Raw genomic sequence first — 26,925 nt, forward strand, 5'->3', positions numbered from 1 at the left:
CCTTTTGAATTTAACACTTCCTTATTTTCTGGTATAAAATCATACTCCACGCTGATCTTGTACCTAACCTGCCACAGCCCAGGAATCATCGATTTCTCTGAGGACCCCTGATTTGCTATAGTGGAGAATGGGATTAGAAACTAAAACCTGAGAAAAAGATGGCTCCTTGTCACTGTGTGTCTTTATTTCTTGTCCATATCAGCAAACAGAGCTAGGAAATGTGTGTGTGTGTGTGTATAAACATGAAGACATACACCGACATGCATATACACGTGTGCATAAGCATGAACACATACACATAGAATGTGTGTATGCTTTAAAAATACAATGGAAAACATAGAGTAGATACTACACAAAATGGAAGCTTATAAGACAAGCTCACAAGTAGTTTCTAGAATTCAGAGGAAAGGAATGATGAAGAAAAGTAAAAAATGAAGAACAGACCAGTGAACCCAAAATACACATGAGAATTCTAGACAGATCCCAGAGCACACACAAGAGCATATATCAAATAATCAATGAACAGATTCCATACAAAAGAAAAAAGTTGGACTTAACGTCACATTTGCCTAAAATGCTAAATATTAGAAGACAATAATGCAATATCTAAGTTTGAAGAAAAAAAAATCTTTGACTTCAAAACAATGTGCCCTTCCAGGAGATATAAGTGACTGAATCTAAGAAAAGAAACTCAAGCCTACAAAGTGCTTTATGTGTAGAAGGGAACCAGCCTAACTGTACCACTATTGGAAGGGCGGAGCTCAGCAGTCTTGTCCCAGCCTCCTCCTGCAGCGCCAAGGACCTCAGTAGCCTTTTCTCTCAAGTACACTGGCTAGAGGTACAGGCTCCTGTAACATCAAGACCTGTCCTTCTTTGTGGCATGCTGCTTGGTATCTTGGTATAGGGTTACACCAAGCACAAAAACCAAGTTCTACAATGAGGGCATACCTTTCTCCTGCATCGATTTTTACTCTCTAATCTCATCACATTCTAATGAAATATTCATCTATTTGCCTTCCCTTTTAGGCTATAAGCCCCCTGTATCCCCACCCTAAATGCAACACCTGAATTATCAAATATATGAAGGTTTCATCTTGTAATATTTGCTTATTAAAGAGATCAACAAAATACACCTTAATGCAGCACTCTGGGAGGCAGAGACAAGAGTATCACAACTTGGAGCCTAGTTGGGCAACTTAGCGAGACTCTGCCTTAAAATTTAAAAAATAAAAAAATAAAGGGTCAGGCTGTAGCTCAGCACTAAGGACCTGAGTTCAATCCCCAGCACTGCAAAATAAATAAATTTTAATACAATTTCATTTGATCTAATTTAAATATAAAATATATATTTTAATAATATTTTAAAGAGACCAACAAAGGTGATCCCTCAGGTTTGCTTAGGATCACACAGGACATAGGACCCCAACCTCTATCTCAGCGTGATGGTGGAAGGGGTGGGGATCCTCAGTACCGGTAAAGGTGACATAGGTGTGGTGCAGTTCGCTGAGGTGGCCGGCTGTGTTCTTGAACTGATGCTCCAGGGAGAGGAGCTTGCACTCGGTGCTCCTCTGCTCTTGTGTAGGATCCATGAAGGGACCAGACAGGGCCGTCTTGAGCAGGCCTTCCAGCTCGGCCAAGGCTGTTGCCATCAGCTGTTGCAGCTTGGGCACGATGGCATATCGTTTGCTGAGCAGGAACTCTGAGGCCTGGGTTTTCTCAAACTGAAATGCCTCCCACATGTCCAGAAGCTGTGGGGACAAACAGAGGGCAGTGAAGCAGATGCGGAGGTAGAGGAAGCGGCCCAGGAGGTGGGTGACTCCCTAAATCACCCCCTCACCGAAATATACAGTGCGTCATTCTCAGCACGAAAGAGGTTAAAGTAGTTGCGAATGAATTCGTGGAGTGACCGGATGTACTCCACTCGCTCCTCCAGCTGCATGTACTGTTCACTGGCTTCGTTCAACTGAAAGGACGACAATATGAGACCCACCACAGTCCTACACACCTCTACAGAACAATTCTCAAAGGCCAGGCCCACTTTCTGGACACAGCTGCAGCTTTTTAACTCACTGAGCTCAGGGCAATCTGGGATCAGATCCCCCTCTGACCCAGGTCTCACTGAAGGCAATCTAGTTCTGACCTCCCAGACCATTACTCTGATGACAACACAACACTGCCTTATCTGACTGCCACAGAGAACAAAACCACACTATCTGAAAGTAACACTGTTTCTTTCCCTACACCAAGGTCTCCTCACCAAGAGCCATGTGAACAGAGCAAGAATAGTGAAGGCACATCACTTACATGAAAATATTTTAGGAGCACCCTATGGGAGCTCAGTGGAGACCGGAAGAGAGTGTGCTGAGCCTTTGAGCAGGATGGGCCCTGGATAAACTGGGAAGGATGAATGGGGAGAACCCACCTTCTGGGAGCACTGTGCAATGGCATGAACGTCGGTACTGATGGTCTGGAAGACCTGTATGAAACCTGTGAGCTCTGTCATCAGTTGCTGGCTGCGGCTCCAGCATTCATTCTGCACCTGTGTGAGAATATCCTTCCTCACGCTGTCCAGCTTGGACTCTGGAGACGAGAGAGGCAGGTGTTAGAGGATGCACTGAAAAGAAGCGGGTGCTGGGAGTGCAGTGGGTCGAGAGTGGGAGTGGGCTGAAGGGGAAGCCAGACGATGAACTCATTCCCTCCCTCCTGGAATGCTTACTGAACCCCTGCTCCGTGTCCAGCCAGCTGCTGTGCCCTGGGGTGTGCTGCACCAGCAGGCAAGTGAACGGGAAAGACAGAAAGTTCCTCACAGTGCGATAGCACAGGCAGATAAACAGATGGACAATTACAAATGGTGTGATAAATCCTCTGTGAGAGCCAGGGGCCCTCAAGCTGGCATAGTGAAGGGAAAGGGGCCTCGGAAGGCTTGGAAAGGCTTCCTGGGAGAGGTCACTGGAGGTGGATGTGCGCAGTGGTTTTAATGCTCCCAGTAGATGAAAACAGCTATGCAAGGGCATGGAAATGACATAGTCATGAATAGCAAGGGTTTCCTTTTGGGGTCTTACTGTTTCTGCTGTAATAGATGACATACTAAGAAAAGGGTGTAATCTGTCTTTTGTCTTCAATAATTAAGAGAAAGAAGCGTAGGATGATAAGGGGTTAGAAGATAATCTTAGAAGCTGCCCTAGGTTATATGAACAACTGCATTTTCTCAGAAGGCAAGATAAACACCCATATGATACTTCATCAAATCTAAGATATCACTAATATTAAAAGGCATCACCATTTTATATATCACTACAAAGGAAAAAATGATGCCATCTAAACTCTGACATGTCATTAACCATAAAAACTGAACTTCTTAAAGTCAAAGATGTTAAAATGTACACAAAATAGCAAAATGTAATAAATATGGTATACCCCCAAGTTCAGTATAGAATTTGGCATCATTCCATCCACGTTACCTATATTAACCTGTTTTATCCTCAAAAAACTCCCTTTAGGTAAAATATTACTATTTTTCTTATTTTACAGATAAGCAAACTGAGTTGCTGAGAAGTTAAGTTGATTAGCATTATACAATGATAGAGCAAGGATTCAAACTCAGGCATTCTGGCATAATTAATGTTATAAATACAGCCGGGCATGGTGGCACACACATGTAATCCCAGCACTTGGGAGGCTGAGGCAGGAGGATTGCCACAAGCTTGGGACACATAATGAATTTAAGGCCAGCCTGAACTATACAGTGAGACCCTGTCTAAAAAAATCCTTAGACTAAAATAAGTAAATAAAATGTTAAGTGAAAAGTAAGCCAGGCTATCTTCTATTAATATCTCTGCAACTGGAAAGTGGCACAGTGAGATCAAAGGGAGGTAAGTGAGGCATCACTGGGTAGAGCACCATTAGAGCCTTGGAGAAACTGATCAAGAGATTCAGCCAACAAGGGGTGAAGCTGACAAAATCTGCTGGAACAGAATATGAAGATATAAACTTATAGTTTTTCAAGACGTCCATCTGGCCCATGACAGTATCTAGGCCACTGCAATGGTGTCATATGGACTTCAGTAAGTTCCTGACTCACATACATTTGAGTTGCGAACCTTCGGAGACACAAACGGACCTTGCATTATAAAGGTGTGAAGAATCGTGGAAGTAGCTCACTATCTGCTGGACATCGTCACAGTTGTGCTGCTGTTGCCTACTGTACCGTGTGGTAAGTGTATGGGGCTCAGTCAGAGCCCAGGGTGTCCAGAAGCAAGGGGAAAACCAGTGATGATGAGGAGGTTTGGTTTCTTTTAATGCTTTACTTTGCATATTTGTGTCAAAGGTTTATAAGATTCACTTTGTTGGACTTAAGAACAAATCTGGGACTTGCTGTAGCAGCCTCAGGCAGGCTGAGGCAACTAGGAGTGCAACAGCGACACCATATGGTACAAAGGAGCGATGGCTTCATAAATATCTGCTCCTTGGGATTGGGGCAAGAAAAACAGATTTGAGGGATATTCAGGAGGCAGAAGAATGGAAAGGATTTGGCGACAGGTTGGATACAGTGGAATTAAGAAGAGAGAGGAGTAAAAGGTGACTCCAAGTTTCTGGTGAGGTCAACTTACGAGGGTGGGCAAGTATGCCACTCCCTGTTCAAGAGAGCCCCTGAAGAAGGGCAACAGTCAGAGGATAAGATAACATGTGATCAGCAAGAAGGATGAAAGCAGACAGGACAGCACAAGATGAAATTTAAAGTTATTGAGTGCCTACCACATGCCACAGTCAGTGCTAATATTACAGACAATTAAGTGAGAAAGAAATATTACAGCCAGTCAGATAAAGCTGGCCCTCAAGAGAGTCAGGACAAAGGCGAAACACTTCACAATAGTGGCCAGCGGCACATCTGTTTAAAGGAGCAGGCCTGAGTACTTCCTATAAGACAAACACCAGACTTAAGGAGCCACCCCAGTGGGTGACCAAGACCTCTGGTCCCATCACTTCCTAGAAAAGATCTTTGTTCTTCCAGTACACACTTGTTATGTGAGTTGTTTCCCCGTTGGATCACTATTACCTAAGTGACTATAACCTGTAACCTTACTGGTTAATCACAGCTGTAACCCACATTATACCCATGTGGGTTTTGCACTATAAAACTCTTCTGTAAAGTGGGGTCCTCAGCTACCCATTCAGGACCCCTCCTACCTCTCAAGAGATATCCTATCAATAAATATTTTCCTACTCTGTTGTTCCTAGAATGCATTCTTCAATTTTAGAGTACACAAACTCGGCACATCAATCTAACAGGTTGGGAGATATAAATTTTCATATCTCATCTCCTGTATCACCAAGAGCATTGTGACTATCTAATTTAATCCTCTTTACTATAACCTCAAGTGTTTATCATGCCCAGGTTTCAAGCAAAGACAGTGACATCAAGTCACAAAGCCAGTAAAAAGTAGCCAGGAGTCTAAACTCAGTGCTTCTTTCTCTCCAGCTGCTCCTTTGAAGTGTCCAGTTGATCCTGGCCTAATGGTCAAGAAGTTAACAAAGTAGAAAGAGAACACAGACTTCTTGAGAAATGGTGGGGCAAAACCGGCCCAAAATGAAGGAAGACCGATCACAGGTCCTCCCTGTTCCTGCCTTCCCAGTGTAAACCCCCAGCACAAAAGCAGGGAATTTCAGTGGCTCACGAGGATGTGTTGACAAGCTTTGTGCCTTAATCTCCTGAGGAGCAAAGACTGGGTGGTGCCAGCAAATTCTTTCTAGGCCCCAGTTCCAAGCCTCTTTCCTTTATAAAGAAAGCAGGCATAGGGGATCATGGGTCCAATAGCACCCAGGTCTGCAGGAAATGCAGGTGTCTACTACTAGATACAGTATACTGCAAGGTACTATTGGTTATTGCCAGCCTTGGAGATTACACGAGGAAACAGATCCTCTTCCCTACTTCTTAGAAGAGCAAATCATTGGCTTCCTAATCTGTGCCATCATGAGCCACTTCAAGATCAGTTAATAAGCACAGACACTTGGCATGAGCCATCCTTCTCCTAGGAAGGGGCAAAGAAGAAAGAGGGAACAATACCAAATTATAAACCAGATTTCTCCGAGACTAACCTAGTAGGGGTAGAAAGTATTGAGAGAAAATAGAGACTGAGTTGGGCTGAGGAGCCTGAGAATAGGCTGCTCTTGACTCCTACTTTTTTTATAGGAAACTTCAGGAGGAAACTACCTTTCAGGGTGCCTTTGTGCAAATATGAAATGCTCATTACAGATTAGAAATGATGTGTGGTGATATACTGTAGCTGAAAGAGGGATAAGTCTAATCCAAATGGCAGGAGATACAGAAGATAGCACGGAGTTGGCAGCCAGTGGGCCTGGATGCAGGTTCAGTGCTGAGGGACCCGGAAGTAAACACTACAAGAGAGGCCGGCCTAGGACAGATACCAGATGAGAGATTCTCCATGCCAGCAGGAGCCAAGCTGGGGCAAAGTCAGGGAAGGCAGGCACTCTGGATCCTACAAGGGTGAGAGAACATGCCCACCCACACCAGGATGCAGCAGCTCTGGAAGCATCAAGGCCTGCAGGGCCGAGACCAGACAAAGAGGTGTTATACAGTGCTCCATGCAGAGAAGAGCAAGCAGCCTGGCAGCCCTCCCCAGAGCCAGATGGCACCTGGGGAGGGAAAGAGAATGGACAGCACTTGAGGGTAAAGACCACCCAGAACTGTGATATGCATTTGAATTGATCAAATACTCAAAGTATACCAAATCAGACCAAAGAAGCTGCTTTAAAACCAAAACGTTTCTTCCCTTATTACCTTTCCCCTACCCTTCCCACTTAAGGGAAAAAAATATGAGAAAATGAAACAATGGAAATAAAGTGTTTGTGAATGGGGAGGGGAGGAGGGGGTGAAGGGAGGGCAGGGACAAGGGGAAAAAATGAGAACCAAGACCTGTCATGTAGAGGTACAAGATCCCAGTAATGAATGTAACTGTACTGTATACCTAAAATGTACCAATAAACGCAATAAAAGAAAGAAAAAAAAAAGGCTTCTTTAATTGGGAAATTTATGTATGTTTGTCCATCCCTAGTCACCGAAGATGAGATCAGTTAAAGAGAGTAAGTTTTTTACACAGGCAAATTATGGCATAAAATTTGACTCTGCTACATGGGGGGAGGGGGCACCCTTATTTCCAAAAAGTCTCTGTGAAGAAACTGAGCTCAGGAGCCCAGGAACACGCTAAGATTTTCCTTCGTCACATTTGATTTAAGCTATTTCTACACCATAAGAACAGAAAGTGTTGAGTAGTATTAGCAGCACGATTCCTAAGGGACAGAGGGAACGAGCAGGGCCAACAGAGAAGCTGTCTGTTAGGGATCACGGCTTAGATGGAAAGGGGCTGAGACCCAGAGACTCCAAAGGTCTAGGGGGACCTGCGCCAAAGGTCCCTGGAGGACATTCCAAGCCCAAGCTGGGCCATACAGATAAGACATGGAGAGAGGAAGGGAAGGAAGAGGAAAGGAGGGAAGACAGGCAGCACTCACCCATCGCTGCCTGTATATCACGGCAGCTCAGCAGCAACAGCTTGCCTTTGGTCAGCAGCTCCACAGGCATGCTGGAGATGAGGGCCTGCCAAGCATTCAGCTGGCTCACCACCGTTATGTAGCTCTGGATGGGACAGCCTCTCATGTCCTCCAGCTTCTGAGGGCCCCAGGTTTGCAGGAAATCATAAATGCCTGTTATCCAGTGATGCTCCCTGCAGAATTCCTGCACCTCCTGCATCATGCCCTAAAGGTAAACATACTTAGAGCAGGGGCAGTGGCTAAGACAGAAACCGGTGTGAGCAGCCCATTCCTGGGACTTTTGTTCTTACCTCCAGAAGCGCCTGTTGTATAGTCAGAGCCTGCTGGATTCGAAAGTTGTTGTCCAAGTCCTCCTGAAGCTGACTATAATCGGGTGGCAAGTACTGGCCCCGAAGCCGGTACCCACGCACCTCTAAGATATCAGTAATTGGGTGAGACTTCCAGGGCCACACCAGTCCTACATTTGGGCCACAGAAGATGCGAACAGCATCGCTAGGCTGGCCTTGAAACTTGGGCATCAGGAATTCTGAGTTCGAGTTGTCCTCTTCATCTTCTGCTAGTGGAGCACCTGCCGTGATTGATCATGAGTGCCCTCCGGAGCCCACACACAACCTTGCTCTCTACTCTGAGCGTGTGCACACCTATCACACCCGCATACACACATTCCCTGCTTGTGAATGAGTTCTCACATGCATCTATATCACAAACGCAGGACCAGGAGGGAATTTTTAAGCTTAAATTCAGGTGCAAAGAATAAAATTTACCCTAGCCAGTATAAATAGAAAAGGAATTATTACAACATATCAAATGGATTGTAGAGCAATTAGATCAGAAAACAGAAATAGTTTAGGCTAAATATTTAGAGCTTTGGTTTGACTGGGAAATTGGGATGTTATTGCCATGCCACCAGCTACAACTGTCTCTGCTGTGTGCCATCTGCAGAGTGGATGGCACGTGCCTCTTGCCACCTAAATTTGGCATTGAAATCTTATGTAGGCCTAATTGGTGAATTCAAAATTCCAATGACAGGGCCGGGGATTTGGCTCAGTGGTGCCACTGCCTGCCTCACAAGCACAAGGACCTGAGTTTGATCCCTAGTACAAAAAAAAAAAAAAAAAAAATTGTAGCTGCCTGCCTCACAAAATTCCATATGACACCCAGCGGCAGCGGGTGTGGAAAGTGCAGTCTGTAACACTCCAGCCTCTGCAGAATGGAAGAGGAGGTGTGAAAGGATGTTAAGCATGCCTCCTCAGTACGTGCCGTAAGAACACCCTTGAGCCTGGCCTTCCCTTAACTTTGTAGGAACCAGGTCATTGCCAAGATGAGTGTTTGCTCAAAATCCTGTCAAAAAGAGTAGGTGAGGATCAGAATGTTCAGAAATAATATCTACTGTATCCGAACCTGAGTGGTATAACGCTCCCGAGTTTCAGACTTTAGAACTCTTCCACACCTATACTTATCTTGAGATCGCTCCCAGGTTTAGGGCTTTAAGAACCATCTCTTTGCTTTCAAATTTATCCCTACCCCAGGTCTCTCTCTCTCCATTGCAATCCCATTCAAACGGCCTGCTCCACGTCTCTGCTTGGATATCTTACACACACTCCAACCTCACAGGGTGCAAGATGAGCTCTGATTTCTCTCCCCCATAGAAAACGGTTCCTCTTGTGTCTTCTAACTTCAGTAAGCGAGAAGCCCATCTTCTAGTTTCTCTACTCAAAATCTCTATAGTCACTTTTGACTCTCCTCACACATAACATACCCGACCATCACAAATCTTTTTTTTCTTTTTTTAGATAGGTTCTCACCACATAGTTCAGGTAGTCTTGAACTATGTAGCCTCAAATTTGCAGAAATCCTCCTGCCTCAGCCTCCAAGGTGCTAGGATAACAGGTGTGCATCACCATGCCTGACAACCATCACAAAATCTTGCAACCTCTACACTCAAAATATATTCACAATCCAATTCTATCACCAATTGTATCTACCATCACCTACTGTCCTCATCCCATACTCTCACTGCATTGCTGCAATACCCTTCAAAAATTTTCCCTGCTTTGGCCTTTGGGTCCGACACCTTACAGTCTCTGTTCCATATATGAGTAGGAAGTTGGTCAGGAGTGGTGATGTGCACCTGTAATCCCAGCACTTGAGAGACGGAGGCAGCAGGACTGAAGTGAATTTGAAGCCAGCCTGAACTACATAGCAAGACCCTGACTCAAAAACAAAACAAGAATTAGGCCAAGGTAAATCTGAGAAGATGATGGCAGAGGCAACCAAATCCACACATAAAAATGATAGAGCAATTAGATAGTAAAACCATTTACAACGGTTAACACTTTTAACAAATGGGGAAAGGGATCCTCACAAATCCTCAGGTGCGAGAAAGTAGGGATAAACCTGCCCACAGCCCATTCCCTCTGCCATCAGCGGTTGTGGGAAAGGAAGCAGGGGGAACAATGAGACACCAGGGAAACCTGGAGACAGGAAAACCCCAAACAGCCAGCAAGGATCTCCTGAGAATCAGGACCAATCCAAGAGCAGCAGGGAAGGCCGGGTGTGGTGGCGCACGCTTGTAATCCCAGCACTCAGGAGGCTGAGGCAGGAGGATTGCTGCGAGTTCAAGACCAGCCTGGGCTACATAGTGAGTTCCAGGTCAGTCTCAACTACATAGTGAGACCCTGTCTCAAAAAACAACAACAACAACAACAACAACAAAACAAAACAAGAGCAGCAGGGAAAACTGGAAGGGGTTTTACTTGTCCTGGGAGCTGTAAAGTAAGGCTCAAAGGAGCTGAAGCAGTCTATGCCCTATGAACTCTTGAAACCAAAGCCAGGATTTGGGACAGAATGCAACATTAAGGAGAAAGTGCTGGGAGTAGAATAAAAACTGAGCAGGATGGAAGCAGTAGAGAAAAACAAAAGGCCAAGATAAAAGCACAGTACAGAAATGGAAACAGGAAATCTCAGAAAGCTAGCCATCTTTTTTTGTTTTGTTTTGTTTTGTTTTGTTTGAGACAGGGTCTCACTGCATATTTGAGACTGATCTAGAATTCACTATGTAGCCCAGGCTTGTCTCGAACTCACAGCGATCCTCCTGCCTCAGCCTCCCGAGTGCTGGGATTACAGGCATGTGCCACTACACCTGGCTTGCCATCTTTTATTTTTAATACAAATACAAAATAAAATAAACAAAGAACGCCATAAGGAAATTGAAAAATTAGAAAGATATTCTGAACCAAGTCACCTTTTCAAATTTATGAAAAGCCAATTTTTCTAACATGAGCAACAGAAAAGAGAGAAACGGAATGATTACTAAAGGTTTTGGAGTTCTTTTGGGGGCAGCACTGAAAATGTTCTAAAATCGTCTATGGTGGTGCATGTACAACTCTGTAAGCGCACTAACGACCTTAGGGAGTATACTTTATGTGGGTGAATTAACTCTCAATAAAGCTGTTCTATAAAAAAAAGATAGAAATCAAAATATCCTGAAATGTAAAAAAAAAAAAAGATTTAAAACTACATTTTGAAAAGAAAAAAAATTTCTGAATATCTTGCTCCAGTATGTTCAATACCAAGGCACATCCTATTAAAATTACTGGATTTCAAAGGAAAAGAAAAAAATTAAGCAAAAAGATCAAGTGATTTTTGTAAAGGAACTAAAATTATATTATCATTAGTCATTTTTATAGCAATTCATAATGCCTGAAAAATAGAAATAATATGCTTAAAATGTACAAAGGAAAAAAGTACAAACCAATACTTTTATATTTAACAACACTGAATTTCAACAGGTACAAATTGTTATCAACATGGAAAAACAGCAGAGTATGGTGGTGTACAACCATAATCCCAGCACTCAGGAGGCTGAGGCAGGAGGATTGGCACTAGTTGAGGCCAGCCTAAACTACAGAGCAAGACCCTGTCTCAAAGAACATAAAAGAAAAAGAGTCTACTGGAAGCTAATATAACTGGTCTTAAACATCAGAGGATAAAGGAGAAGTGAGAAGGGGAGGGGAAAGGAAATAAGGGAAAAGAAAACGTGAATAAAGGAAAAAATGGAAGCAAAGTCTTTGTAAATAGGGAAGGGTGAAGGGGGTGAAGGGGTGGACAAAGGGTAAGGGGAAAAAGCAAGAACCAAGAGCTGTCAGGTAAAGGTACAAGATCCCAGTGATAAATGTAACTGTACCGTTTGCTTTAAATGTACCAATAAACTTAATGGGGAAAAAATGCAAAAAAAAAAAAATCAGAGGAATTGGAAAGATGCAATGGAGAGAAATGAAAGTAAAAGAATAAGAAATAGGGTTGGGGATTTAGCTCAGCGGTTCGGTGGCCTGCCTTGCAAGCGCAAAGACCCGAGTTCAATCCCCGAATCCCCGGTACCAAAAAATAATAAGAAATAATTTGAGGAACAGGGGCTCTCTTCTTGACTTTCTAGCTTGGATTTCTGTGAAGGCTGGTACTGCTTATTCTTTATTGCCTTTGAATTTAGTTATGTTTTATATTCTGTGAACTCCAAAATACAAGACAATGTTGAAGAACAGTGATTTCAAGGTGCCAAGATCCAGGAGATAGGTAATAACGTCACCTAATAATAAATAAAGTTGATTCAAGTGTGATTACAAGCAATTGAAAGGAAAGCTAATCTATTTTTAATGTGATATGGCTAAAGGAATGTCACACACACACACACACACACCAAAAAGAAAGAGAGAAATCAATAATAACTTCATTGCTATCAATAGTAACTTCATTGCCTGCTTTGCAAGTGCAAGAGTGAAATAAAATTTGCTTATCATAGAACACTGGGTATCAACTAAATCAAAGACACAAGTTGTTTATATTTTATGAGGGACTCGGGGCTTCAATTTAAAATATATACATATAAGTTGACTGCATTTTTAATTATCAGTTCATCTTTGGAAGGGACTAAGCAATACACAACTTCACTGTAGGTTTCCTTGAGTGAGTGGCTCAGATATTTCACACAGAGTAAAGCTCATACAAGTATAAATACGATCGCTTCAAAGTTCCTCAAGGAACAAAAGACAAAACAACAAAAACCCTCTCCTTCTCTTCCTTCTAAAAATCCTCTCATTGCCACACTGCTTCCTTTCATATTTCCTTCCTGAGCATGTGTAGCCATCCAGCAAAACAGAAACAAAAATAGAACATAACAAACACCCCCCCAAGATATCAAAACAAAATCTCCTAAAACCGGTAATCACAGCTTTCATTCTTCTTCTGTTTTTGCTGTTGTTGCTGCTGATTTGTTTTGCTATAGTAGTCCAGGTGGCCTTGAACTCACTATATAGCCCCAGCAGGCCTCAAACTTACAGAGATCTTCCTGCCTCAGCCTCCCAAGTGCTGGTATTACAGGCCTGTGCCACCATACCTGGTAGTTTTCATTCTTAGCATTGTATCTTTAAGCTAAATTTCAACATCATCCCAACCAAAATATGTAAAAAAAGGTTTTATAATAAAATTTTATAATAAAACGAGGTAATCTTTTGTCTTTTTTCAGTGTAACACAAAAAGATACACTGGGGCTGGGGATTTAGCTCAGTGGTTCTGCTGCCTGCCTTGCAAGTGCAAGGACCCAAATTTAATCCCCGGTACCAGAAAAGAAAAAAAAGATACCCTGATCTTAGTAGGCTATTGTCATACTACAGTTAATGTAAGAATGTTAAGGAAATAGTTTTGGTTTTTGGGTTTTTAAGACAGGGCCTCATTATGTAGTTCAGATTGATTTGAACTCACTATGTGTAGTTCAGGCTGGCCTCAAACTCAGGACAATCTTTCTGCCTTAGCCTCAGGAGTGCTGGAATTACAGGCATGCACCACAATGTCCAGCTTGATGCTTTTTTTTTTTTTTTTTTTTTTTTTTTTTTTTTTTGGTACTGAGGATCAAATTCAGGACCTTGCACTTGTGAGGCAGGCAGTGGAACCACTGAGCCAAGTCCCCAGTCCTTGATGCATTTTTCTTAAAGACTGCTAGCAGAGTTTTATCTACTGCATGTTTACCTTACTGAAAATTATTGTATTTTTGCTAAAGAATGTAGGGAAAATCTTAAATCAGAATTTTGGTTCTCATTTCTCCATCACATTGATCTAATTTTCTACATCTGATTTTGCAGACTGTTTTCTTGAAATTTTATAGAAAAGTTTAAAGAATGGTACTATGAACTCTCTTATCCACCCACTTACATTTTACAGTTAACATTTGTCACATCATTGTGTTTTTTTGTCTACCTCTTGTTTCCTCTAAACCATTTGAAAATTTGAAAGATACAAGCAAAAGCAAGCAAGCAAGAAAGAAATATCATGACATTCAAAGTGGAAGGGGAAAACCTAATTGCAGGTGAATATTTTTACGTTCATTAAAATTTAGAATAAAAATTCGAGGTTTTAAAAAATAACTAAAGACACAATAGCATGTTATAAGAAAATACTGTGATTGTCTGATTTGTCTGAGTCTGTAATATGATACTAAAAGTAGTAAGAAGATATGATTGTAGCAAGTACTACTATCCGCTGAGCACTGTCCTAGACAGATTACCTTTACTAATCTTCAGACTCAGATATTTTATCTCCACTTCTATAGATCAATAAACTAATGTCTCTGATTCCAGAGCCTTTTCCCTTTCCACTGCACTATGCAAATGAAGTATTAATGGTCTCTATCAATTAACCTAAATTGATTTTTGGAAAAATGTGACCCAACCAGTGTGATTTATAAACAAAACAACAACAACAACAATGAAAACAGGCCCCTTTCATGAAACTTTTTCCTCTTGTCATTAACCTCCTAAAAGTAACTTCATCTTAAATTATTTAATGAAAATACAGTATATGAATGGGGAAATTAGAAAGGACCTACATTTCAGATGTCACTGAATGCACCTACTGATTTTATTGTGGCTGCATTAGCACTCTAAATAAAGAAAATATGAAAATGTGTCTCCTTGTTGTTGGTTAACAAGTGGTCAATGATACTAATGAACTACTGTACTCTATAAGAAATGAAAAAAGAGCTGTATGAAACAAAGCAAATAATAAGGGAGCAGAGTTCTTCAACCAGTACAAATCAACATAACGATCAATTTCAACAGCAAATAAAATGTAACTATGGCATTGGTGAAAAACCTTGTGAAATTTTGGATGTACCACAGGAAGGACAATGTACTCACACACTTATACATTCCCTTACCTCACACACACGAACAAAAGCACATGCATTAGTAAACAAAAACATATCCTGACTCTTACCACCCAACACACGTGCACAGTGCTGAGGTTACAGCTGCTCCATCCACACCCAAAGCCTGGATCTCCTGACTAATTCTCATGCCATTCACACCTACATGAGCCCTTTCCTTCCTTCCAGCCTTCCGGCCCCTTGCCTAGGTCTCCTTAAGTACCTTCAAGATACAGGGAATCCCTCGAGGTCTTCAGGTCAGTAGACTGCATTAGCTTTATGCCAGGGTATAGAGAAGGGACAGAAATGGAGAAACAATGAGAGATCTAACAGGCAAAAAGAGCTGACTACACAGGGATAGGAGCTGGGAATTCCAAAAGGCAATCTCCAGTCTAATCCAGAATTCATACCTTCAGGGCAGAAGACTTAATGGAATGTAGGCCCTCAGATAGAATCTGGATCATATTTTCAATACTGGGTACGGTAGACAGCTGGCAACGATCATCACAGACCAGCTGGGATGAGAGAAAGGGTTTTTGCCTTTGAGCCTGTGAAAGAAGGGTCAGAAGAAGTAGTGGGGTTAGACATCAGTACACGTAACCCCTCATCTAGCCCCTGATTGCCTCCTACCCCTTCCCACCACCTCACTTGAAGGATGTTGGCCACAAAAGAGGTTACTTCATCTTCCAAGACTGTAACAAGGTTCTGACAAATCATGTAGTTGACCAGGCGGGCAAACTTTCCCAACTGCAGCGACCAGGCCTCTGCCTGCTTCAGCTTCTGCTCCAGCTGCCGGCGCTGTGCCTTCAGAAGGTATATGGAACCTTGGCCTGCCCGGATCTTGTTGCAGTTTTGCACTCGCTCCTGCAGGCCCTGCTGCATATGGTATGTGTCCTTGTGAACCTGTCAGTGAAGAGAATGGAAACTCCCTGGAGATACAAGGATGGAGAGTAAACCACCTATGCACTGGAATTGGTGCCTGGAATCTGGAACCTAAATATGCAGCTGGTGGATTCCTTTTCAGTAGAGATTAGCCACCCAGATTTTTAAATGACCAGAGTAGATGCAAAATGGAGGTTACATATTAAGAGGTCACACATGTTATACTAATGTTAACAGGCCAGGCCTGTCCATGGAAAGCACCCGGGATGGAACTTAAACCAAACATTTTTTGCATATGTAAATAGAGAGCTTCAAAATGCACAGAATAAACAAAGAAAAAGATTGGATGAATAAGGTTAGGCAACAGTTGCATGATGATTCCAACCATTAGGCCTGGGTGTAGCAAAGGCCTGCTGGGTAGCAAAATACTGCTTTATGCTCTAGTAGCAACTCTTTCTGACCACTGGCATAGACTTTTGATTGAGGGTGGAATATGGATGATAAAAGCCTAAGAGCCTTGTGAGTTCTTTTCAGATCTAGGAGTTTTTTAGCCTACAAAGGCTGGTGATAAGTTGCCAAGTCTCTGGACTGTGGAGGAACAGAAGGAAAACACCAGGAAGCAATATTGACCGGATGGACCCTTTGTCCTCACTGCTCTCTTGTTCCTTGCGATGGTCCATAGAGCTTGTGACTAGAACCGTCTGGTGTCACGGGATTGTATTTCTGCTATACATGAACTCAAACCCAGCCTCCTGAGACCCAGTTTAGCCCAAGCAAGGCACATCACACAGAGACGCACGCCCAGGCGTGGTACGGTGCCCTCTTCCACGCTCCAGCACACCCTCAATACCTACAGCTTCCATCCCAGCGCATTATCATCTACTTCCCCTGAAGACTTTCTTTCCTCCTCCTCCTCTTCTCCTTCTTCACGGAATCATCATCTTTTTCTTCATCCAGAATTTCTTTTTTCACTAACTATGCTGCTTAGCCCTCTCCCAGCTCTGAGCCTGCTTCATCTCCCCCATCCTCATTCTCCTCTACCCAGTCTTCCTCCTCTTCATATCCTTCAGGTGAACCAGCTTCATCACCCTCTCCTTCCCCCACTTCTGAGTCTGGTGCTTTGCTATCTTCTTTACCGTATTCATCATCTAAGTATGTGATTTGCTGCCTCACTTCGAAGATACTTTCTTGCTAAGCTTCCAGGTTTGCCATCAAATGGTTAAATCAAGACTTCTCAAATTTCTTATGCTGTATCAAGAGCTTTTATTTTATTTCCACTCAGACTGAGGTAGGTAAGATCTGGATATTTATCTGCTAAAACTACCAAGCCTCCAGAAAGTACACTAAGTTCCAACTTTTGAAGTTTATTTAAGCTGGCCAGGAAATTTAATTCCACATTAGCCACACCCAAAAACTCTGGTTATTTAAGAGTGTCATTTGAGCCTTCAATTTCCCCAATGGTGCGCAGGCAATTATTAAGGACAAACTGTCACTTCCTCTCAGGCTCTGTCCCTGAACTCAAGGTTAATCCTCTTCTTTAGCTCCATGTCCTCCTCCTACTCTTCTGCTGCTACTCTTCTTCATCCTCCTTTCCATTGGTCCCCACTACCTCCAAGCCTAAATGTTTGAAAATTTGGAAATGAATGAAAAGGATCACAAATATAAAGCCCACTACCACCAGATAGGCGTGGGCAGGAACGAAAAAGATAGCAAGTGGAGTCCAAGGAGTTGGGACTCTAGCTCGCCTGGTCTGTCACCTCTTTGTCCACACACACACACACACACACACACACACACAAGCTTCCTCTTCCCCTTCCTCTTTTTTTCTTTTTCTTTATATTATTATATTAATTATTATCATTTTGGTACTGGAGATTGAACCCAGGATCTTTTTGCACTGAATTATATCCCCAGACTTTTAAAAAAAATTGAGACAGACTTTCTAAATTGCTAAGTTACCTAGGCTGAACTCCAACTTGTGATCTTCCTGCCTTAACCTAGGCATGTACCACCACCCCAAAATTTAAAAGTTAAATTTATTTAATTTTTTTGAGACAAAGCCTCTCAATTTGACCTTGAACTCACCATATAACCCAGATTGGCCTGGAACTTGAGGTGATCCTCCTACCTCAGCCCCCCAAGTGCTGGAATTATAGGCATGTACTACTACTCCCAGCTAACAATGATATTTTTAAATACCATGTATAATACCAACAAACCCCACCAAATTTCTAGTAGTAAGTGTAATGATATAGTGTTTAAGACTTCTCTCTCTCTTTTTTTTTTTTTTTTTTTTTACAGGGTCTCACTATGTACTTGAGACTGACCTGGAACTCACTATGTAGCCTAGGCTGGTCTCAAACTCACAGCGATCCTCCTGCCTTAGCCTCCCAATTGCTGAGATTACAGGCATGCACCACTACAACTGGCTAGTGTTTAAGACTTCTATAAGAAATCTATAAAACTTTGGTAAGACAAATGAAAGAAGGCAAAATAAATGAAGAGATCAGAGTAATATTTAGGAAACTAAATGTTAAGATATAAGTCTCCTTAAATTGACCTATACAGTCAAAGCAAGCCCAGTGAAAATTCAAATAGGTCATTTTGTGTAAATTAATCAGTCAATTCCATACTTTATATGGAAATTCAAAAGAACCCAAAACATCCATGGTAATCTTAAAGAACAGAAAAGTAGTAGGATTTATGATACCAAACATAAGACTTATTATAATATATAGTCTATAATAATTGACACTATGACATTGACAAATAAACTAATTGACAGAATAGAGAATCTAGAAATAGACCCACACAGATAAAGTCATGTTATTTTTAAAAAAGATACCACTACTATTAAGGAGGGAAAAGAAAATCATGATAAGTGGGAAAATAAACCTTGACTTTTACCTCATACCAAATACAGAAATCAATTTGATAGATCATAGATATAAATCTAAAACATAAAGAAATAAAATTTCTCAGAAAACAGAATACCTATATAATCTTGGTGTAGGCAAAGATGTTTTAAACTACCACTCAAAACACTCAAAAACAGCAAAATTAAAAGGGGACTAATGAAAATAGATTGATAAAATAAACTTTAAGAAAATGAAAATCCAGGAGACTGAGGCAGGAGGATCACCACTAGTTTGAGGCCCATTTGGACTTCATATTGAGTTCAAGACCAGCTTGAACAACATAATGAGACCCTGTCTCAAAACAAAAAGTTTCTGCCCATCCAAAGATAACATTAAAATAGTGAAAAAAGTAAGCCACATACTTGGAAGAGATGTCTGCATTACATATATTTGATGCATATTTAGAATGTATAAAGAAATCTGTAAAAGGAAAAGCAGTGTTTTTTCTGCTCTCACACCACTCAACACTTCTGATACCAGATGTGTGAGGGTTTCCCCACATACTTAGCAGTTCTTCTGTACACGCTAACTTCATGTCCCATAATTTAACTCAACTCTAATGCTATTGACCTGGAGATAGCTTCAGATGCCCCCCAGCTGAAGGCTCAGTCCCACAAGACTGTCCCTTACTTTCTATACCAATTGCAAGCAATAGTAGATTGTTGCCAGTTGTCTTAGTTCATCTGTGCTGCTTTAGCAGAACACCTGAGGCTGGGTACTATGCAAAGAATGGAAATTAATTTTGTTACAGTTCTGAAGACGGGGAAGTCCAAGGTCTGGTAAGAGCTTTCTCGCTGCACCCTTCAGACAGGAGGAACGCTGTGTTCTTAAGTGGTGAAAGGTGGGAGAGCTAAGTGGTGAAATGGGGCTGCACTGGCCCCTTTATAACAACCCCATCTGTGGGACCTATCACTTTCCGAAGGTCCTGCCTCCTAACTTAATTCAAACACCTAACAGTCATGATAATAAGTCATGGGCAAGAGGCCAGTACACAACAGGACCTCCCAGACACCTAGACAGGGAGCACACCTCAGATACAATTAGGAAGGATTTCACTGTTGCATGCATGTGTGAGCCACAGTAATCTGCCAAAGTTTCAAGATAGGCACAAAGATAATTCCAGCTGCAAGAAAGATCAAGGTCTCACTTCTTAAATTCTCTAATATCCCTAATTCCCTAATGTTAGAACAAACAACCCACAAAGTAGACTGTGTTATTTTCCTTCTTCTCTTTGCTCCTAGGCCAGGGGCAACCCTTAGGGAAAGTCTGAGTCCTAATCTGTTCGTCTGTTAATGATCCATCTGTCCCAGTGCAGAGACTGCTGTTGCTAGGGAGGACAATAGATGTGAGCCAACTGCAGGGTCCAGGTCACTCAGGGGATCCTAGGAGGAGCTGACTAAGAGGAGGATGCAACTCTGGGGAGCTCAGTTTGGAGAAAAGACTCAGTAATCTGGAGCTTCTTACCAGTTGAAGAATAGAAGTACAGAGGTTCAAACAGCGATGGAGTAACTGTAGAGCCTTCCTGTTCTCCTTGACTAGAGCCTTCTTCAGATCCAGTAGCTCATAGCACTGATCTGGCTCCTGGGGTAGCCAGGGCACAGAGTGTAGCTCCTGCAGAAGCCTGGAATCAAGGAATAAGTTAGTTAGAGCTGGCATCCCAGCCCTCCTTCCTTGGACATCTTTGACCTGTTCCAAATCCAGCTTGTCCCAGACTGAGCAAATGTTTTTGAAGACTGTAATATTCTCAGTGATCAATGGTGACAGCTTTCTCTTGAGTGTTCTTTGGAAAAGTTAAAACCCAGAAAGTTACTGGCTGGGAACTATTTGGAAGACTCATGGTATGTACTGATGATTACCTCTAGTGTAAAGGTCCAGTAAAAGCTAATGTGTTGAAAGTTTGGTCCCCAGTGCAGCACTGTTCAGATGTGGAGCCTTTGGGAGATGATTGGGCCATAAGGGTCAAAAAGAATTCATCCCTTTATAGATTAATAACTTAATGGACCATGGACTGGTGGTGGAAACTTTAAGAGGCTGGACCTACTTGGAGGAAGTAAGTAATTGGAGATGTGCTTTAAAGGGCATATTCTCTCTCTCTTCTCCCTCTCTCCCTCTCTTTCCTCTTCCTGCTACCATAATTTGAGCAGATTTGCTCCACCATGTGCTCCCTTGCCATGATGTTCTGCCTTGCCACCAACCCAAAGCAACAGAATCAAGCAACCATGGACTGAAACCTTCGAAACCATAAGCCAAAATAAATCTTTTTTCTTTTCATTTCTCTCAGGTATTTTGTCACAGTGGAAAGCTGACTAGCATAATATACCTAGTGATCTCTTTGCCAGAAGAGAATGCCAAATAGTATCAATGGTCCAACATATAAAATGAGAAAAAGAGTCTTCTTCCTTGGAATAAGGGAACCTGAAGTTCCTAAATGTATAGTTAGACAAATGAGATTTAGGATCAAATGCTAAATTGTGACTTTTCCATAGGTTGACAATCTCTGAGGAAGCCAACTCTTTTCTTTTCTTTCTTTTTTTTTCTTTTTTTTTTTTGGTTTGTTTGTTTGTTTTGGTGGTACTGGGGATCGAACTCTGGTCCTTGCACTTGCAAGGCAGGTAGCAGAACCACTGAGCTAAATCCCCTGCAACCAACTTTTGTTTTCTACTTTCCTCTTCTCTCTCAAAGAACTCCGTTATCTGTAAATATCCTTTAAAAATATTGAAGATCCCCCCAAAAAAGGATACAGGATGATCATAATGGATGTCATTTATTTAGTGCCTACTGGTACTACATATCCACAATCTCATTTCATTCCCATTAAGTTGTTCTAGCAAATATCTTTATCTTAGCTTTCAGATCAGAACACTGAGGCTCAAAGAATGAACTCCATGCTAGTGTTCAGAAAATAAATTCATATCTGTCCGCTCTCCCAAGCTCTTATGCTTTGAATTACACCATGATGACTAGGTGACACTGGAGAATGGAATCTACCTAGAGCAGAGGCTGCAAACTCACACACAGTGGGTCAAATTCAGCTTGAAAAGTTTTCCAGTGAGCATCACTAAGAGTTATTCAGCACACTGTTTTCATTAAAATCAAAGCCAAACAGTTAAAATTAAGTATTTTATCACAAAATGTGGACTTCCAGGAAATCTTGGAAAAATAAAGTGGCTGGTCACACTGGATCTATATTCCCAAATGGCAACAATTAGTTGTAACTGGGAAGTGACTGCTCTATTTAGATGTAATGTCTAGACTGGAGTTCCCCTTTATCCCTAATGTCTTACTAACGACCACATACCTCCTGCTGAGGCCCCACAAACATTTGAGTTTGTAACTCCTATCATAGAGTATACCTGGGAATAGCTGAAGCATCATGAAGGGAGGCAAGAAAGTACTGAAAGTAAGCAACCTTCCCATTCCCCTTCCTTCCCCAAAAGAGTAAAATAACAGCACGGGAAGAACAAAGAGAAGACTTTGCATTCAAACTCCTGAGTTCGACTCCCCAAGGCTTGACACTAAATAATTGTGTAGTATCTGAGGTAAGATTATGTAGAAGGACAAGTAATTACATGTTCAGAATATATGATTCAGAGAAAAAAATACTGACTATGTAATATAGGATCACATTTTCTATATGTAATAGGAAAAAAGACTAAAAGGATATATATAATAAAATGTTCATGATGGCTATTTATGGGTAGTGGATTAGATATTTTTCTACGTGCTTTTCTGTTTTGTAATTTTTCTGCAGTGATATACTACCATTTGTGAAAATAATTTTAACAATCCATTGAAATTGTATTAAAACTTACCTGTTAATATGGAGAAGCCCAGCTCCAAAGTGGGGCACAGCCAAGAGCAGGTGATTCCCTAGGAAAGTCCGGAGCCGACACAGGCCCTGCCACCTCACACTCTTCTTCCAACTACAGATTAGAGGTCAATGACAACCAACACAGTGTTGAGCCATCCATTTCCCCCAGTCCCAACTCCACCATCACTTACCAGGTCAAGGCCTTGCGTACAAGGCAATACTTAAAGAACGGAATGAACTGGAGCTGTTGCCAGAGAACAGACTGGTGGTGCCAGTCACCCAGTGTCATAGCCTCACTGCCCTCCTCGGGATGTATATGCAGGACCCCAAAGGGAGAGAAGATGTAGTGCTCAGGATTCACCCTTTTTGGTGGCACCACCACTAGGTCATAGGGCCTACAAAAAAAAAAAAAAAAAGAGAGAGAGAGAGCTCAGCACAAACTGAAGGAACTTGTCCAGATTTCAAGAAGACACATGAAAAGGCTGGAGATTAAAAAGGAAGCAGGAAGGAAAGCAGAAGAAAATAGGAAGATGGGAAAAAGAGCAGAGTGATTTTCAAACTGAAAAATGGAACAAATATTATTAAAGAGAAAAAAGTAAAAAGGGAAAAAAAGAGAGAGAAAAAAGTCGCTATCCTGGTCCAAGTTCTATCTCCTGACCTAGACAGCTCATATCCCATGAAGTTTATGACAATAATGCTACAGCATTATTTTATGAAACACTGAGAGGAAAAATTTTTTTCCAATGTGACAATCCGTCTATTTGCAAGATGCATCACAATTTCAGGCCTGCTGAAATGCAGAAAAAATGTCCACAGGTGGGAGGAGTGGGGAGAAGGAAGGACGGAGAGAGAACGATTAATTGGAACAGAGGTACAGATGGAGAGGACGAGTAACTTCTAACATTGTACAGTACAGTAGGAAAACTATAGTTGACAACGATTTTTTAAATTAATTTATTCCATTGCTCTCTTCTCAGAAAGCGCACAAGAAAAGGGCAGGTGAATTATTGGCAGCCCAACACACATTAACTGATTTACAGAGAAATGGAAACATCAAGACCAGAAACCCCTTGATTGGCATTTAACTCTCTTTTCCACAAACAGGTCCAGTCACAAGGACACTGTCTTCTTCCTCACTCACTCCTCACCTAGTAAGTTCCAGGACTTGGAGGACAAAAAGCTACCAAAGAAAAAGATGTAGCCACCGTGGTCAGTAGCAGCAGTCACTTAGAAGAGCCACTGGTGTTACTTTCAAGAGAAAATGAAAATCAGTTTAAGTATCCAATTTCAAAATTTTGGTGCTCTCTTTTCCTAAGGGACAGAAAGGTTGGAAGCACTTGGGCCATGCCTTGGACATGATTGTTACTCCAGGATCGGTGACCACAGCAAAGGATTCTCTTCAAGGCAGCGGCTACTCGACGGCACAGTGGATTTTCTTTGCAGTTTCTTGAAAGTGTTGGTTTTCTTTGCAATTTTGTGCTTGGCTTTCTCTTTGTCCAGTGTCAAAAATTTGCTGAGTTTATTCTTCAAACTGCTTCTTGACAAAAAGGAAGGAACAGCCAGATGAACGCTTTTTATGCTCCTCTATGGGGTTGTCATCGGGTTACCAGCCTTCCGGCTCCTTGAGCAGAAGACACACTGTGCCAAATCGGGCTTGGTCTCCTTGGGTCAGTGGATGAAGTGGGCCTCAGCCATCCCCTGCTCCAGGGTGCAGGTGCAGCCCTCCAAGAAGGGCCAGTTTTTGAACATAGAGACATAGTGATCTTATGAGAGCTGCCACACCTGGGGCAATGACAGGGGACCCCCATTCTGTCACCACTGCAATTTTTAAAATTCAACTGAGGATGTAGCTCAGAGGTAGAGCACTTTCCTATTATGTGAAACACTCTGGGTTGAATCCTCATGCCACAAAATAAATAGATAAAACATTTTAAAATTTAAATATTTTTAAAAAATAAGTAAGATTTGGAGAAAAGTTATGCCACAAGTCATATGGAAGGAGGAGACTTGTTTTTATAGCCCAGAGATAAAATTAGGGCCAAGAGATGGAAGTTAAAATATGGCAGATTTTGATTCAGTCTAAGGAACAGGATGCCTTTGGAAAGAAACAAAGCTTCCCAAATACTATAAAGATTTAAACATTTGATTTTTTTCACTGAAGTTGGATGAGATTATCATCAAATTTGCTTCTGAGGCTGTGATCAAATGTTTCATTCTAGAATAGAATAAAGTAGAAGGAGCAAAAGCTGAGAAAAGGGTGATGGAGAAAAAAGGCTGTTAGAGAAAGGGTAGGAAAAACAAGGCAGATTGTAGACAAGAGGAGCTGAGGAGAAGTGAAGAAGGGCAAGTGGAGATAGCTGAGAAGCATGGTGAGGAAGAAGGGGAGAAGAATGGACATGGGGAGGAAAAGAAGGGGAAGACTCCAGGGGAGGAAATCCGGGAGTGGGCAGCTTAGCAGAGGTCTGGATACAGGCTTTTACCGAAAGTACCGACTGGGAGCCACATTGAGGTAGAGGAAGTGAATCTTCTTCAGGTATTTCTCTGTATTCAAAACGGTCAATGTCTGGCTGCCTGAGAACGAAGCCTCAGATGAGGAGCTAGTACTTCTTTTTCGGAAGGGCTTCTCCCCAGGAACTTCATAGTCAAACCAAGACCTGTATACAAAAGATCAAGAGAGAAAAGGAAAAGAAAGAGGTCAGGTACCTAGAGTTGCACCTTGCCACTGCTAGCCTGTGAAAGGAGCCAGGTCAGGTATCTGAGGGCGTGTGACATAACACTGTAGGCCTGCCTACTACCTATACCTGGATGTCACATACTGGGCAAAACTGGATCTGTCCTGCAATTTACAGTGTGTGAACCTTTTCCTTTCAAATGAATAATCATTCTGGATTAACTGTGATTATTATGACGTCAGTATTACACAATATTGTGTACAAATAATAGGAAGAATTTTTTTTCAGCTCATCATCCTGTAAGTTCACTGTCCTGGATATCTCCTCTCTGTTAACCTTCCTAACCTTCTAGATCTGATCTCCTATCTTTGCTTCCATTGAACCTGGTTCCTGATCCTGTATGATCTCTATCCTATTATGATTGCTCTCAATTCCATCGCCATTCTTGCCCTTCCCATCATCATCACTTAAACTTCAGTCTTTTCTTTTTCAACCATGATTTGGTGGTGTGTCCTTCAAATCTCCTGAAGCCTTTTCATCTTCTTATCCTTCTACCATATTAGTCTCAACTTCTTACCCTTTTATGACATCGGTCTCATCTTCTTGTTCTTAACCACACTGGTCAACAAAATTGCTAAGAAAATTAATCATCTAAGAACTCACTAATAATTTTGGTTGGGGTGACCTCATAGCACAAAACAAAGAGAAACAACAAGAACCTAGGAATGATTTAATTTAGCCTTAAAGTATAGTAATATCATTAGTTGACCCAAACTTTATCACTTCAAGCATTACAATGCAATCCTGCTCTAGAGATCATATCAACAATATGGCTTATGACTGTGATATTGGGTCAGGTCATCTTAAATAAAATAAGTGCTATTATTCATTTCCTTAGCAGTTAAAACCTTATATGATAGGGCGGGGTATTTAGCTCAGTGGTTCTGCCATCTGCCTCACAAGTGGAAGGTCCCGAGTTCGATCACTGGTACAAAAAAAAAAAAAAAGCCTTATATGATATAGTAGATTCAGAAGCTCATATAATAGAGAATACTGTTTCCTCTACAGATCTCTAGTGTCCAATCTTGATTATAGGCTCAATTTGTTTTTATATCTTAGTACAAGTTCTCAAGCAGCCACCTCTTTCAGGTCCCTCAAGCTATGTACCTTAACCCCATGCCTGGCCCTGCCAAGCACCTAATCCCATTCTTTGTTACCTTTCTTGCCTGGAAGAAACTATAGCTGTGAGCCATGAACGAACTCAATTTTAGTTGCCTTGCCACATCCTTATCTGTGTTTTCCAATGTGAGAGGAAGAGGTGTTCTTTCTTCTCTGCAAGGTTAATCTATCGGTGCTCTGGAAACCTTAGCCCCTCTCTATGATATATTTTAAATCTTCTCTTCTTACCTTAGCCTGTTAATTTTTTGATTTTAGAACAAAAATTTTGAAATATTTATTTAAAATTCATTTAAAAATAGCAATAGGACTAGGGGATCAGTTCAGGGGTAGAGTATATGTTCAGCATGCTTAAGATCCTGGGTTCCATCTCCAGCACAGAAAAAGCAAAACAAATAAATAAGTAAATAATAATAAATCCAGAACATTTTAATATAATTAAAAATTTTATGGAAAATAACTATCTTTTCCAAAATAGACAAAAATGTAGTGGGAAGACTAACATTGAGCTACATTTTTGCAAAATTTAGCCTACAAATAGTTATTAGGTACCTATTTCTCAAGAACTGTTTTAAGGGTTATAAACATCTACTTTTTTTTTTTTTTGGACAGTGCCTTACTATGAAGCTGGTCTTGAACTCACTATGTAGCCCAGGCTGGCCTCAAACTTGCAGCAATTCTCCTGCCTCAGCCTCCCTAGTGCTG

The 26,925-nt window shown here is 41.6% G+C and overlaps 1 protein-coding gene and 2 pseudogenes across 1 annotated transcript in view; all 3 read right to left on the reverse strand.

Moving 5' to 3' along the window:
• Dnhd1 (dynein heavy chain domain 1) overlaps positions 1-26,925 on the reverse strand; it is a 65,656-nt gene that overhangs the window by 35,213 nt on the left and 3,518 nt on the right. The window contains exons 4-15 of the mRNA XM_010644289.2: positions 24,853-25,026; positions 22,564-22,767; positions 22,374-22,484; positions 20,026-20,182; positions 15,410-15,664; positions 15,172-15,309; positions 14,985-15,036; positions 7,857-8,134; positions 7,528-7,771; positions 2,423-2,580; positions 1,838-1,963; positions 1,472-1,748 (exon numbers count right to left, since the gene is read on the reverse strand). Of these exons, the coding sequence (XP_010642591.2) occupies positions 1,472-1,748; positions 1,838-1,963; positions 2,423-2,580; positions 7,528-7,771; positions 7,857-8,134; positions 14,985-15,036; positions 15,172-15,309; positions 15,410-15,664; positions 20,026-20,182; positions 22,374-22,484; positions 22,564-22,767; positions 24,853-25,026 (2,174 nt within the window). The remainder of the gene's footprint in view (positions 1-1,471; positions 1,749-1,837; positions 1,964-2,422; positions 2,581-7,527; positions 7,772-7,856; positions 8,135-14,984; positions 15,037-15,171; positions 15,310-15,409; positions 15,665-20,025; positions 20,183-22,373; positions 22,485-22,563; positions 22,768-24,852; positions 25,027-26,925) is intronic.
• LOC104876308 lies at positions 16,628-17,190 on the reverse strand (annotated as a pseudogene).
• LOC104876309 lies at positions 23,735-24,276 on the reverse strand (annotated as a pseudogene).

The sequence above is a fragment of the Fukomys damarensis genome, unplaced genomic scaffold, assembly GCF_012274545.1.
Source record: "Fukomys damarensis isolate Sample0158 unplaced genomic scaffold, DMR_v1.0_HiC HiC_scaffold_16, whole genome shotgun sequence".
Classification (NCBI taxonomy): Eukaryota; Metazoa; Chordata; class Mammalia; order Rodentia; family Bathyergidae; genus Fukomys; species Fukomys damarensis.